A 13,376-nucleotide genomic window follows, 5' to 3' on the forward strand; every position below is an offset into this window, starting at 1 on the left:
CGCTTACACGGTCTTCGGTGGCAAAAGTCAATTGAAGAACATTTTTTGGGGACGATATCCCATGAATCTTTTTGGGAATTCACAGAAACCCAGCAAGTTTGTGTGAGGTTCTCCTGGCCAATTAGAAAATTCTCAATCTGAGTCATGTCTCCGCATTGAGGCATTTTCAGTAACTAAGCATAAGCAAAAAAGTTTACTTGGGAGATCGACATGTCGTGAACCTTTCCAAAATGAAATTCTAGCTAAACTTTGAGAAACCTTAATTCTTCTATTTTTTTAGGTCTAGTAAATCATTTTTAATTGCACACTTATTTGCCAAATGCACAAAATTTTCTGCAGCAATGACTTCCCCAGCTTTTCGCATCCAAGCAAGAAAATCTTCAGCATCTGAGCAACACATGGCAAAAAGAAAAAAAAGAAGACGTAAGCTTCTTCCACCACGTGAATATCATTTAAAAGTACACTTACAAGTCCCAAAAAAATGCCGAAATCACCTCCTTTTTGGTATTGTTCGGAGCCCAAGACCCTGTCTTGTGCTCGTCTTGCCTGCAGGAATGAAAATTTGCTGTTCTTCGCCGGTAGCAACTTCTTCCAAAAACATCCCAGACTTCTTTTTAAAGACACATATAATTATTCAAAACTAAAAAGAAAACCCCTCCTCAAAGTTCTGCCCGCTCCCCATTAGTGTTTGTCGCTGTTTGTAGTCTCCTCGTCCCGCCAGCAAACAGCCATACTTTTTACCGAAGCGTCTAACGTACGAACCAGTGGTTTATGCCAAAGAAACCCTCACGATCGAACCTAACGTATCTCTATAACAACACCGTCGAGCCCGGATAACACGAGATTGCCCCTGCCGAAACACAAAAAAGAAAAAAAATAAAAATAAAAAAAAAAATCCCATAAAACTCCTCCCTTCATCACTTCACTATCGGTTGTCGACCTCCCCCTTCCGCCTTTAGTGAAAGAACAAACCCATCAACAACTGCTAGAACGTTTCTTGCTACTTCTCTTCTCGTTTTAGCTGCTTATCCAAAAGAACACTTAAAGAAAGCTTAAGAGCAAGTTCCAATCCACCTTTGTTTTCAAGTTATGGTCAACACCGCCTCGGACTACGTCGACCATGTATTATCTGCAAATTTAGATTCCACTTTTGCCTTTGAAGGCCCCGAGAAGCTCTTGGAGGTGTGGTTCTGGCCCTCGCCCAAGGACTCGCCCTCAGAAATGGGTCTTCGCCTGATTCCGTTGCCAAAATGGAAATCTGTGTTGGATCTTGTCAATTGCAAGATTCTCTCCATGAAGCTGTCTGCTGCTGTCGACGCCTACCTCTTGTCTGAGCTGTCGCTCTTCGTGTTCCCACACAAACTTGTGCTTAAGACGTGTGGCACCACAACCACGTTGGCGTGCCTTGACCAGTTGTTTGACACCGTCACAGAGCTGCTTGGGTGCAAATTCGCTTCCAAAGATGTGTTTCAGGTCTTCTACTCCAGAAGATCGTTCATGTTTCCTGAAAAACAGAAACACGTCCACACAGACTGGAAAAACGAGGTCACGTTGCTCAACTCCCACTTTGTCCAAGGCAAATCCTACGTTGTTGGTGACTTCACCTCTGACGATCACTGGTACTTGTACATGGGCGGGCTGCAAGCAGGCAAGTGCCGTCCTGGGTGCAAGGACCAGACTTTCGAGATTCTTATGACCCAGCTTGACCCAACCAGAGCCCGTAGTTTCGTCACTTCTCGTGAACCAGGGCCTGACTCGGTTGTGACTCACTCGAGCGACGAGGAAGAGCACGATTTGGGCCACGACCAAGGCTTGGAAACCATGAGAGATACAGGGCTCGAGAACCTCTTCTTGCCCTCGAGTGCTGCTCACGCCCATGGCAATTTTGCTCCTTCTGTGACTTCTCCCTTCCACATGCCCTCGCCTCAGATGAGCGAGAATATGGATCTTTCCGATGAGGAAATGGACGAGAAGTGGGAATTTGCTCACGATGCGTTTGCGTTTTCTCCCTGTGGCTACTCTTCCAACTCGGTGTGCTCGAAGAATGGGAATGGCTTCTACTACACTTTGCACATCACGCCTGAGCTGGGCTGGTCGTACGCTTCGTTCGAGACAAATTTTCCCTTTCTGTCGTCGTCTCCCGTTGGAATTGTCGACGTTTTGGTGCGTGTATTGCGGATTTTCCACCCGGGAAAGTTTTCTATGACTTTGGTCAACGAAAGCGACCACGACGCCTCGGCCAGCTTCAACCAGTTGTTGCAGTGTGACGCTGTGGTGGCCAAGTTGGGCTACTCCAAGCAGGAGAAAGTGACGTACGATTTGAAAGGCGCCTACGACTTGTTGTACTTGAACTTCGAAAAGACAGCCAATTGAGGGCAGTTCAACTTGGTTTTCACAAAATTAAAAAAAGGACCCTGTTTGTTTTCGCAAAAAGATTAGTTTATAGTCTTTATGCGTTGATGCTGGCAAATCTTGGGGGATACCGGTCTGTTGCTTGCAAGAAGGGGGGTCAACTGGGAGAGGGTTTGCACTTTCTCGGTTTTCGGTGCTTTTCAAGGTGGTGAAGTGCCGATTCGGCCCATGTCCTTGTTCTGCGACTCCCGGTACATTATTTGTCAGCGACGCGTGTAGATTATGAAAACGATGATGATAAGTGTTGATGTAGATGGAAGGCGGTTGGAAATGGCTGCAAAGTATGGAAAAGCACGGGATGATAAGTCACCTGATCTGCGCCACGTGACTGAAAAATTTCACGTGGAATGGTAGTCCCGGCCAATCACGGGTCACATAAACCTGCCATAACCACTACACTAAATTTTTTCAACAAACATAATAAACTAAATATGTACATAAGAGTTTACCATGTAGATTTCACTCAATAATTTATTCTAATAACACTGTACGTGCGGGGCTTAGAACTTCTTACCGAACAAGATAACCTGCAACTGGTCGTACAAGGAGATGACACCAGCACCGGCAACACCTCTCAAGATGTTGGCACCGCAACCCTTGAACAAGGCGTAGACACCCTCCTGCTTGACAACCTGCTTGAAACAGTCGAAAGCACCCTTGTACTTAACAGCAGCACCAGAGGTCATCATCATTCTTCTTCTGATGGTGTCCAATGGGTAAGAAGCAGCACCGGCACCGGTGGTAACACCCCAACCCAACAAGAAAGAAGCAAGGAAAGAACCCTCCAATGGACCAACAAGGACAACTGGCTTCAAGGAGTCGTACATACCGAAGTACAAACCTCTGTAGACAATGATACCAACAACAGATGGACCGAAACCTCTGTACAAACCAGCAATACCGTCAGTGGCCAAGGTCTTCTTGTAGACATCCAACAAACCGTTGAACTGTCTCTCACCACCACCGGCCTTGGTGGACTTGGCGTCGTTAGCCAATCTGGTTCTGGCGTAGTCCAAAGAGTAGACAAAAGCCAAAGAGGTGGCACCAGCAAGACCACCAGAGGCCAAGTTACCGGCCATCCACTTGGCGTAGCCCTCGTCCTTCTTGTAACCGAACATCTTCTTGAACTTGTCCTTGAAGGCGAAGTTCAAAGCCTGGGTAGGGAAGTATCTGATAACGTTGGCGGTGTTACCTCTCCACAAGGAAACAATACCCTCGTCGGCGGCAGTTCTCTTGAAACAGTCAATGATACCCTTGTACTTGTGGGACAAACGACCCTGTTTGATCATCTCCTCCTGGTTCTGAATCAACAACTTGACTCTCTCAATTGGAGCAGCGGCGGTCTTAGAGACGGCGGCGGAAACACCACCCATCAAAAAGTCAATCAAAAACGAGTTGTCAGCGGCGGCCATTTTTAGTGGATTTTCAGAGTGAATAGATTTAACCTGGACAAATCTGAAGAAGAAAAAAGAAGAAAAAGAGTGGAAATTTGGGGGGTTTTCGTCGTTTATATAACAATTCGCGCCCACTGCCAGAAAAAATTTTTTTTTTTTTTTTTTTTAACTTGTACCGTTGATAGTGTGGAAAATGTCGCTCCTGTTCACGTGACACTCGCCCTATGGCAAGGAAGAGCGCCGGCAGAAATCGGTTGCAACCGCGCGTTGTGATTGGCAACCCTTCAGGGTTTATATGCAGGCCACCTACCTCACCACATTCAACCCTCGATCAATTCCTAACATCTTTTTGGAATTTTGAATTTCCAAAAGCCTCCTGGAGAAGGTCTTGTTGCCAATTGTGTGTGTACGTCTTGAAATGGTAGAAATCCGTGCACCAGCTGTAACTTTCTATGGATTTACGTTGTGGCACCCGGGGCGGCGCCAAAAAGAAATGCCAGAGAAAAGGAAAAAAACGCGACATTTCTTGATTTCAAGGCTTAAAGATCGGGAAAACCAAGAGAAGATTAGAACAGAAAAAAAAAGTATGTTCCAAAAAGGGGTAACAAACATAAGATGTAATTTTTATTTAACGGTTTCGTGTCATTGCAAATAATTTATCGTATCTAAAATCGTAATATTGTCCGTCGTCGAACTGGGGACCTCTCGGAGGCTCCTCGGCATAGGCGATTGATGGGTGCAAAAAATGCCACAAACGATCGCAGTCAATATTTGCGTTTTGACAAAAATTGACTTTTGGTAAAGAGTCGTAAATCAAGAGGGCTTGCCCTTTTGTGTGCAGGAGCCCCGTAAACACCATCAATTGATTTCTCTTTTCTTGTCTTCCTCATCACTTACGTCGATGCGATGAGTCTCTTTGGGTGCATTTCTTTTCATCAGGCAGCCCATTTCTTTTGCCCTGGTGGTTCGCGTCGAGCAACTGGAAAGTTCCTTCCTCGTTTTTCAGGGCAAGAAAAAATGTCGCGCTCCGGTACGGGTACCCAGCGACTATTTTTTTTTTTGCACCCATTTTGCAGCCAATTGAGAAGGCAGCAGGTAAACTTGTTGAAGAGTATTGACTCGATCTGATTAGTATCGTGCTCACATGGATCAATTTGTCTTAATTCCAGATCTTGACAACTCTGGGAGATGGGGCTCGGTGATTGGAGGTGGGAACCTCGGCACCTTCTCGGGGTTAGGCAACCATTGTAGTATCATCCATTTCCAACAATAGCCGTTCAATGTTTCACTCTTTTTGAACAAAGATGGGCTCTTTACCGCCTCTGTCAATGTGGTCACATAGTATTCACGTTGCAAATGTTTTTGCTTATGCTCAGCGACTATTCTCCAAAATAGGGTCGGTTCGCTCGGAATCAGCAACTCATGTCCTAAGGTTCTCCACATTCGATTGGAGATAAGTAGCCCAGAATTGACATTGTGGCAGTTGTCTCCTTGCTCAATTGCTCTTTATTCAGTGGCTTTGTGCTTTTTTGTTAGTGCCATGCCTAGCTCTCTCGGTCAATGCCAAATCTTCTTCCCACAACTTCCTTCAACGACTCCACAGTAGTCAATTCGTGCAACTCGAGCGACGCACGGACGTTGGTAGGCTGCCGCAGAATCACAGACGACCGCTCCTCGTTGATGAGCGCTGCTGAGCTCACGTTCTCAAGTTTATACGTCTCGATGATCTCGCTGCTGTCATTGTAGAACATGGACTTTCCTATCATCAGCCGACGCACCATATCCACCACTGAGCGTCTTTGCATGGGGTTTTTCGGTTTTTCTTCGATTAATGTCAGGTCCAGCTCGGCTTTAGTGTCAATGCGAATGCGATTCGGGTCCGTGGGGTCATAATCTCTGGGATACATGGAGTAGTCGCCTCTTTTAACACATTCACGTACAATGTCACTGTCTTTTGGATAATACAACCGCATGATCGAGTCGTAGCAGAAACGAGGTAAGAGACACACGATGATGCCAATAAAGGTGCATGCCCAGAAAGAGCCCATTCCAAATACAACTGCTGCAGCTTTGTAGAATTCCTGGGACGCCACAAAGCATGTGTAGATGCCTGTCCAGGCAAAGATTATGACGCCTCCAAAAATGTTGCATATAAACGAGACCCAGTCCCACCGGTACTGCTGCAACCACACATAGGTGTTGGCGGCAATACACGATATGCAAGTAACAACAACTCCAACGTAAAAGCGATGGTCACTTCCCAAGCCGTTCATCGAAGTGAAGGTTTTGAAGTAAAGTAGCCAGGGGAAAAAAAACGACACAACTGACTGGTAGAACCCATCGAGCATGTAAATCCACACTTTCCACTGGTTGAATTCAGATTGCATGATCCCAACACGGTATAATTGAGGCACGATCATTGACACCGTGGGACTCACGTCCTGGTCGAAGACAGCCAACACAATAACAGGTAAGGAGGTGAACGCCAAGTTGCAGAAGGTCAAGTACGTGAAATCAAACAAGTACGATCCGTCGAAATCGTTGAAAATACTGTACCAGAACAAGGCAAACGTGTAGTTGATGTTTTTGTAGAAAAAGCATGGGATCATCTCGCCCATTCGGCGGTACGCCCATCTTCCGTGGGTGAGCAAAAGACGAGTTAAAAAACGGAACTGGCCCAAGGCATAATCCGACAGCATCGCTGCCTGGCGCCCTTCTTCGCCTGCAATTCCCACTCCGACGTCGGCAGCTTGAATCATCGCCACGTCGTTAGATCCATCGCCAATCGCTAAGGTCATGACTTTGAGAGTGTCCTTGACCATAAGCACCACAGCAGCTTTCTGGGAAGGCGAGACTCGGCAGCACAAAACAGCACGACACTGTTTACACAAAAGAAGGAACTTGCGGCGAGTGTCTTCGTCGGAAAGAGCTAACTTGAGCGCATCACCGTCGATAACCACACCATAACGTCCATTGGGTGTGGAATGGTCATTTTTTGCTGCTTCGAGCTCTTCCTCAGAACCACACATTTGGAAGTTTTGAAGATAGTTTGTCACCAACCGGCCAATGATCGTATTGTCGTCGTCTCCAGGAATCACCCCATGGCGCTTTTTCTCTTCCTCGGTCAAGTCCGTCTTGAGCACAAGAAGCTCCATGTCGTTCCCAAGCAAATTGCACGAGAACCCAATGTTGATCGCTGTCTCAACTTTATCGCCTGTGAGAACCCAAAGCTTAATTCCGGCTTCAGAAAGCATGGAGATCGACTCGGGCACTCCGTCTTGAAGACGATCTTCGATGGCTGTTCCTCCCAAAAGTACCAATTCTCTCTCTATCAGATCGGCCACGGCCTCCATCTTCTCTTCTCTATTTTCAAGCGAAGCGGACGCCTCCAAATGTCTCTTGTTCCATTCCTTGTATTGACTGGGTGTCAATTCTCTTTTGGCAATGCAAAGAGTACGAAGTCCCTCAGTGGCATATTCCTCCAAATGTTTGGATGTTTTTGCAAGCATTTCGGGAGTATTCTTCGACTTCGATAACCTGGAGTAAATTATGGAGTCGGCTCCTTTACAAAGAAGCACAATTTTTGGCTCGGCGCCTTCTGTGTCTGGCGGCATCCTGATGATGGCGCTCATTCTCTTTCTTGTGGAGTTGAACTCAAGCGTGTTCAAAACTTGATATTCCTTATCTGCGCCTTGCACCAGTAATTCGTATCCTGTTTTTGTTTTGTTCATGAAACAGTAGCCCAAAGCTCTTGCTGTGCCCACCAAAGCAGCTTCATCTGGAGACTGCGCTTTGAGCAATTTCTTGGTTGGATTTTTGGGGTCTTCTTCGACCACTACAGAGTGGCATAGCGCCAAAGTGAGCATAAACTCCTCGGTAGCACTCTTCTGCTCTGGTCCTGAATTTCCCTTGAGATCAGCAACAAATTGCTTGGAGACTAAGCTCAACTCATCGTCGTAAATATTTTTGCTTATGCTTCGAAGATCTGTAAGCATCTCCTCTTTTTCTCTGGCAATGAGTTCTTTTTGAACGCGACTCTCTGTCTCAACATCAACGCCTTGACGCTTTCTCAATCCAGCCAACGCTTCAGTGTAAGCATTACCGTAAGAGACACCCCGAATGGTACACTTTCTGAACTCCATGAGGTTCTGCGTCAAGGTCCCTGTTTTGTCACTAAAAACGTACTCAATCTGACCCAAATCGTCTGAAATACTCCACGACTTTGGGTTACACGGGAAGTCAAGCTTGTCATAATATAAACCAACGTCGCTGTAGATGAAAAAAGCTTGCATGGATTTGATGATCTCAATTGTGATGTACAACGAGATGGGCACCAATGCCTGGTACAAAATGACACATACAAAGAAGCCCACCACACCGTTTTTAGCTGGAGTGCCTGCTATTGTCCCGTACTCGAAAAACGTTCGTGATGTATTGTCCTGTCGATAGTATATTCCGTTGGCAAGACCAGAGACAAAGCAAATGAGAAATAGCACGCCAAAGTTGACCAACACGTAGTAGTTGAGCTCTCGTGACAACTTCGACTTCTTGTAAGGAGTTTCACCAGTATTCAAGATGATTTTGGTGTCGGGTCCTGTGAAAAGTACAATGCCCACCACCCACTTTGTGTTTCTCAATGTGCAACCACGAAGCATCAAGTTGTTGATAGTTGCAGGCTCCTTCAGTGCCTCTCCGTTGGTGCTGTGCAAAACGAAACCTTGGTAAGAGTATAAATTGGGATGAGGACCCTCACTTTCAACCTCAAAGTCGAGATCCATAAAATCATCAGCGCGTTTGAGGTTCTTGTTCTGTGAGGAGAACTTCATCGCTTGTTTCACCTTGAGATTCGTCTCTCCATCGAGATTTTTCGTCTCTACAAAACAACAGTTGTCTGAATCGCTCGATGACAAAATAAGAACGTCAGCGGGAACTTCCTCGTTGTTGTGGACTCGGATCACATCACCAACTCTCACTTCTTTCCATGTTTTACGAGAAAAGGCAAGGGTCTTTTCTTTGCCGTAGAAAGAACGCCGTGAAGCAAAGGATTTTCTGAAATCCGTGCGTGCGGTAGCCATAGACGCCCTGGGATTATATTCCGCCATGGAATCAAATGACTTTCTGTTGTTGTTTTCGACCGCTGGCTGCATTTCTTCACGCTTTTTCTGGGCCCTGCCCTTGCGAGTGCAATTTCGGATGAACAGCCGGACAAAGCGTAGTAGAAGCCGAGAATTGAGTTTTTTAAATCTTCGCCAGAGCAGCACTTTTTCGTCGTTGACGTTGTTGTTCTCGTAGTGGAAGTCTGAGTCCTCTTTCACCTGCGATAGAATATGAGTTGGCTGATTGTTCACCTCGATATCCTGGGCGGTTCGTCTCGAATCTTCAATCATCTCTTTGAATGCTGTAATGATGAGGATCACGATCAAGGGCACCGCAGCAAGCACGGGGCTCGGGACGCCGAAGATGGGAAAAGCGCCCAAAATAATTAAAAACAAAAAATACGAGTTGGCAATGTCTGAAGTAAACGATTTGGTGAGCATTTTCGGTAGAAACGAAAGCGGCGTATACTTGGCGCTTCGCGTCTTGTTCCTCGGGTAGTTTGTGGCCGCTAGGCCCGTTTGGGGATCTAGCATCAGGCTCGGGAGGCGACGGTTGAAGAAGATTGTTCGTGTTTCGTGTTTCTTATCGTTGGCAGCCGCCGAGGGCTCTGGCACAGCGGGTTTTTCGTCCAATGCATAGTCGTCAATGATGTCAAGATCCATTTCCAGATTTTCCGAGGCCGCCGTCTCTGGGGACTTTGCTCGTCTCAGTTTCGAGCGAAGCACCTGTCTGAGCGTCTTGGACCGTCCAATGGCTTCCTTTTTGGGTTTTCCCGTTGGATGTCTAGTAGTGCCCCATCTGAGTCGTTTCATGGGCATTTCTTCGTTGAAAGAGGCCGAGAGCGGCGAAATCGGCACGTCGTCGTCAAATGTGTCTGCAGAGTCAGCAAAGGGAGACGAGATTTGGGGAGAATTGGAGGAATTTTTCAGTTTCTTCGTGCCACTGCGTTTGGGCAAGGCAAAACGCAACGACGGTCTCGGCCTGACGTTTAGTTGCGGCAGGTTCATGACGGATTCGGCGTCAGAAGCGTCGAAAGACGCCTCTGGGTCTTGAAAGGGGGATTTGGGCATCACTTGATCTGGAAAGTTGTTTTAGTTAGCTGGTAAATGCAATTCTGGATCCAATGAGCAGATTCTAAAGATGGAGAATGGTTCGATAAAAAGTCTGGAAATGTGGAAATTTCAGTGGACTTGTGAGATCGAAACTGAAGGTGTTCTTATGAGGCCTTTGGAATTGGTCCAAGGACGTGATATGCTGGGGAAAGGGAGATGCAAAAAAAAACGTGTAACGAAAGGCTGGCAAATCAGAAAACGAGCGAAATCGACATAAATGTTAACGAAACGAAAGCCACAGTAGTGAAAATAAAAGATAGCTAAAAGTTGCCAGAAATCCTAAAAAAAGAAGTTTTTGTTCGATTGGACCCGCTAGCTTGTCTCACCTGGCTCACTTGATGCCTACCGCGTTTTTTGCGCTTACAAACCGGCTCGGGATCGCGGTCTGCACTACTTGCCGGGTGCGCTCGCGTTGGTGTAAGCGTTTGGGGAAGCTGATTTGGCACGAGGTGGAAGGGCATGGAGGGCGGTTTTTTGGATCCTAAAAAAAGCAAGGGACCTGATTGGACGAGACTGGGGGGGCTGCAAAAAATTCAAACAAAAGTGGAGGCTGGAAATATTCATGTGGGAATGGTGGTCGGTCGTGTCACGTGATACGCCTGCCTGCCGTTTGCAGCCATCAGAAGGAGGTGTTTCAGAAAACCGTTTCGGCCTGGGGCGCTGAAGGACGGCAATTGGGCGGCATCTCACGTCCACAAGCGAAAACGTCTAAGCGATAGTTCGGGAGCGTCCTGGCGCCGTCTGTATAATTTGTTATTAGAATTGTGGTTGTTTTGCTGGAGGCACTGAAGTCGGGGTGGGTCGAAAAACGGCTATTTTTAGTGACTATTGATATTTTGTTTTTTCTACATTTGACCTCTGACAACTGGAAGTATGGCTTTTCTGGTCTGGCTGAGTCCGCAAATCCATAGTTAGCATCGAAGTTCATTGCTTCACTGCTGGGGGTTTAAAAAGCGTCATCAACGAATGAACGGCTCTGAGATTTGTAAATAGAAGTTCATCTTGAAATCTTGACTGGATCGTTTCTGGCTGTTTGGCTGCCTGGGTGTTGGAACGGTCAAATGAATCACATGCGAGTCCCAGACCAAATAAGTAAATTAAAGTTTCGCTTCGCCTCACGAAGTTGGCCTTGCTTTTTCTCTATGCTTCGGCTTTGCCATCACAATTTCATCAAGGCTGGCTCATGTTGTCGATACTGACGGCTTTTCTTGATTTAACCGTCTCGCATGCTACCAATGGGTCACATCCAGCGCAAAAATGACGATTTTTACGTCCACTGGTTTAAATTGCGTCTTTCGGGCTCGTTTATCTCCTTGCAAGGTTTGAGACGTTGCTTATCGTAAATTTCTGTCATTTATGTAGGGAATCGTGGCCAGTTAGAATTGCGCTTTTTTGGTTTAGAAACGAATTCAGGCAGAGTAAACTGAAGGAGTGAAACACGCCGGCAAAATTGGAAGCTGATGGTTTGATTTTCTTTTGGTGTTATCTTGAAAGATGCATTTCAAAAGTGTCAGTTTGGAACTGTGCCTTCTGAAACAGAAAGATGTAATTTCTCATTTTGTTGTTCTTGTTGCAGGCTAAACAAACAGCTATGGTCTGATTTGAACCAATTGTTCATTGCAACGAGTACTTTTGAAAAAGAGATCACGATAAAATACGAGAAACTTGAATTGATGGGAAGTGAGCCTAGTTTGCCATAAAATCAGAAATCTCAATCCTCAGTTGCATCTTTATTTTTTCAATTCCTTTATATTTCTTATCTTTCTATGTGCTCATTTCTTGTCGAACTTTGTGCTATTGTCTCGCTTACTCGCCTCACGGAGGCTTAGCATGATCGATTTACCGTAGATTCCTCTAAAACACAACCAAAAGGCACTAAGACCGAGTCTAAATCGCCACAAGATATCAAAGCCCCAATAAACGCTTGCGCTCCCTGAGATTTCACCATTTCAAATCCAAGCAGGGTCCCTTTTCGATGAAAATCCTGCAGACAACCCCCACACATCCTGTCAACATGCAAAAATGTGTCACTCTTATCAACTACTCCCTCCTTCCTCCCAAAACTCAATCCTCATGCCCTCAACTGAGCTCAGCAGACGCTCGCTGGAGCTACGACGCGCAGAAACCCATCTTCACGAGCTCGAGGCAGAATCGCTTGGAGATGCACTCCCCGAAGGGCTCCATGTTTCGCTGGAATCAGAAAAAAGCTACCCTGCCCCAAAAAAAGTGCCCCTTCCAACGCTAATTACAATTCTCAATATCTTCAATGGCGCCATTTGGGGCGTTCTTGCACGACGCGGTCTCATAGACCTCACTACGTACGATGGCTCTTTTTTGGGAGGTGTGATCTGGGCAAACTTTGCTGCGTGTGTTGTCATGGGCATGTTTGTTGCGCTGGAAACAGTGTGGGAGGGAGTCGCCGGCACTGTTTATGCCAATAAGGGGGCAGTACCTTTTTACGTGGGCGTGACCACGGGATTCTGTGGAACGTGCTCGTCTTTTTCAACGTTTGTGCTTGAAATCTTCAACAAGGCGGCAAACACGCTTACTACTCACTATAAGTACCCCACGGCCGGCTACGGAGTCATGGAGGCGATGGCGGTGACAATTGGCCAGATCAGTGTTTCTGTGGCAGGGTTTCATCTTGGAAGGCATCTTGTGGAGGTTCTTGATCCGAGAGTACCGTCGCTTTCCCCCAAGACTGTGCACGTGCTCAACTACGCCTGTTGTTTTCTTGGAATTGCCGCTTATATCGTCGATATCGTGCTTTTGGGAACCCAGAACTACGGCACGTGGAGATCGTGGCTCTTCCTGGTGCTTTTTGCTCCGTGGGGCGCCCTTTTGCGATTTTTCCTCCTGAAGAAGCTCAATGGCATAATCAACGATTTCCCCGTGGGCACTTTCACGGCAAACACCTTGGGGTGCCTTCTTCTTGCAGTTTTCACCGTTTTGGCCCGTGGCCGTAGCAGCCAATCCAGCAAGTTGCCCATTGCCTCTCACATCAACGGGTGCCATGTTCTTTTGGGCTTGGATGACGGGTTCTGCGGTGCTCTCACGACGGTTTCCACTTTTGTCGTTGAGCTTTTTGGCCTCAAGACCTTCTGGAGCTACACGTACGGGTTTACGTCGGTGGCAGTGGGGTTTTGTATTATGGTGTTGATTGTGGGTCTGTACAACTGGACAGTCGGGCTCACTCTGACGGTCTGCCAGTGAGAAGGGTCAGAAAGCGGAGCTTATGACGTGGAAACGCCTCGAACTACTTAATTGCGACGACGCAGAGTATATTTCTGACTGATGACTTGACTTTATAGACGCTGATGATCGAAGAAATTGATCGTCTTCCGTGGTGATGTTCCCGCAG

The 13,376-nt window shown here is 46.7% G+C and overlaps 4 protein-coding genes across 4 annotated transcripts; 2 read left to right on the plus strand and 2 right to left on the minus strand. All coding sequences in view use genetic code 12, as the record gives it.

Moving 5' to 3' along the window:
* Positions 1 to 1,089: 1,089 nt before the first annotated feature.
* On the plus strand, positions 1,090 to 2,373 carry SPE2 (adenosylmethionine decarboxylase SPE2; the record flags this gene model as incomplete). The annotated part of the gene is made up of 1 exon (XM_029032507.2): positions 1,090 to 2,373. One exon carries the CDS (start codon positions 1,090 to 1,092, stop codon positions 2,371 to 2,373), a length of 1,284 nt encoding a protein of 427 aa, XP_028892822.1.
* Positions 2,374 to 2,912: 539 nt separating this feature from the next.
* On the minus strand, positions 2,913 to 3,824 carry PET9 (ADP/ATP carrier protein; the record flags this gene model as incomplete). The annotated part of the gene is made up of 1 exon (XM_029032508.2): positions 2,913 to 3,824. The coding sequence occupies one exon, from the start codon at positions 3,822 to 3,824 to the stop codon at positions 2,913 to 2,915; it is 912 nt and encodes a 303-aa protein (XP_028892823.1).
* A 1,526-nt stretch (positions 3,825 to 5,350) lies between these two features.
* CJI96_0001154 (aminophospholipid-translocating P4-type ATPase) lies at positions 5,351 to 9,973 on the minus strand (the record flags this gene model as incomplete). The annotated part of the gene is made up of 1 exon (XM_029032509.2): positions 5,351 to 9,973. The coding sequence occupies one exon, from the start codon at positions 9,971 to 9,973 to the stop codon at positions 5,351 to 5,353; it is 4,623 nt and encodes a 1,540-aa protein (XP_028892824.2).
* A 2,115-nt stretch (positions 9,974 to 12,088) lies between these two features.
* On the plus strand, positions 12,089 to 13,228 carry CJI96_0001155 (fluoride transporter; the record flags this gene model as incomplete). Its single annotated transcript, XM_029032510.2, has 1 exon — positions 12,089 to 13,228. The coding sequence occupies one exon, from the start codon at positions 12,089 to 12,091 to the stop codon at positions 13,226 to 13,228; it is 1,140 nt and encodes a 379-aa protein (XP_028892825.2).
* Positions 13,229 to 13,376: the final 148 nt, after the last annotated feature.

The sequence above is a fragment of the Candidozyma auris genome, chromosome 1, assembly GCF_003013715.1.
Source record: "Candidozyma auris chromosome 1, complete sequence".
Classification (NCBI taxonomy): domain Eukaryota; kingdom Fungi; phylum Ascomycota; class Pichiomycetes; order Serinales; family Metschnikowiaceae; genus Candidozyma; species Candidozyma auris.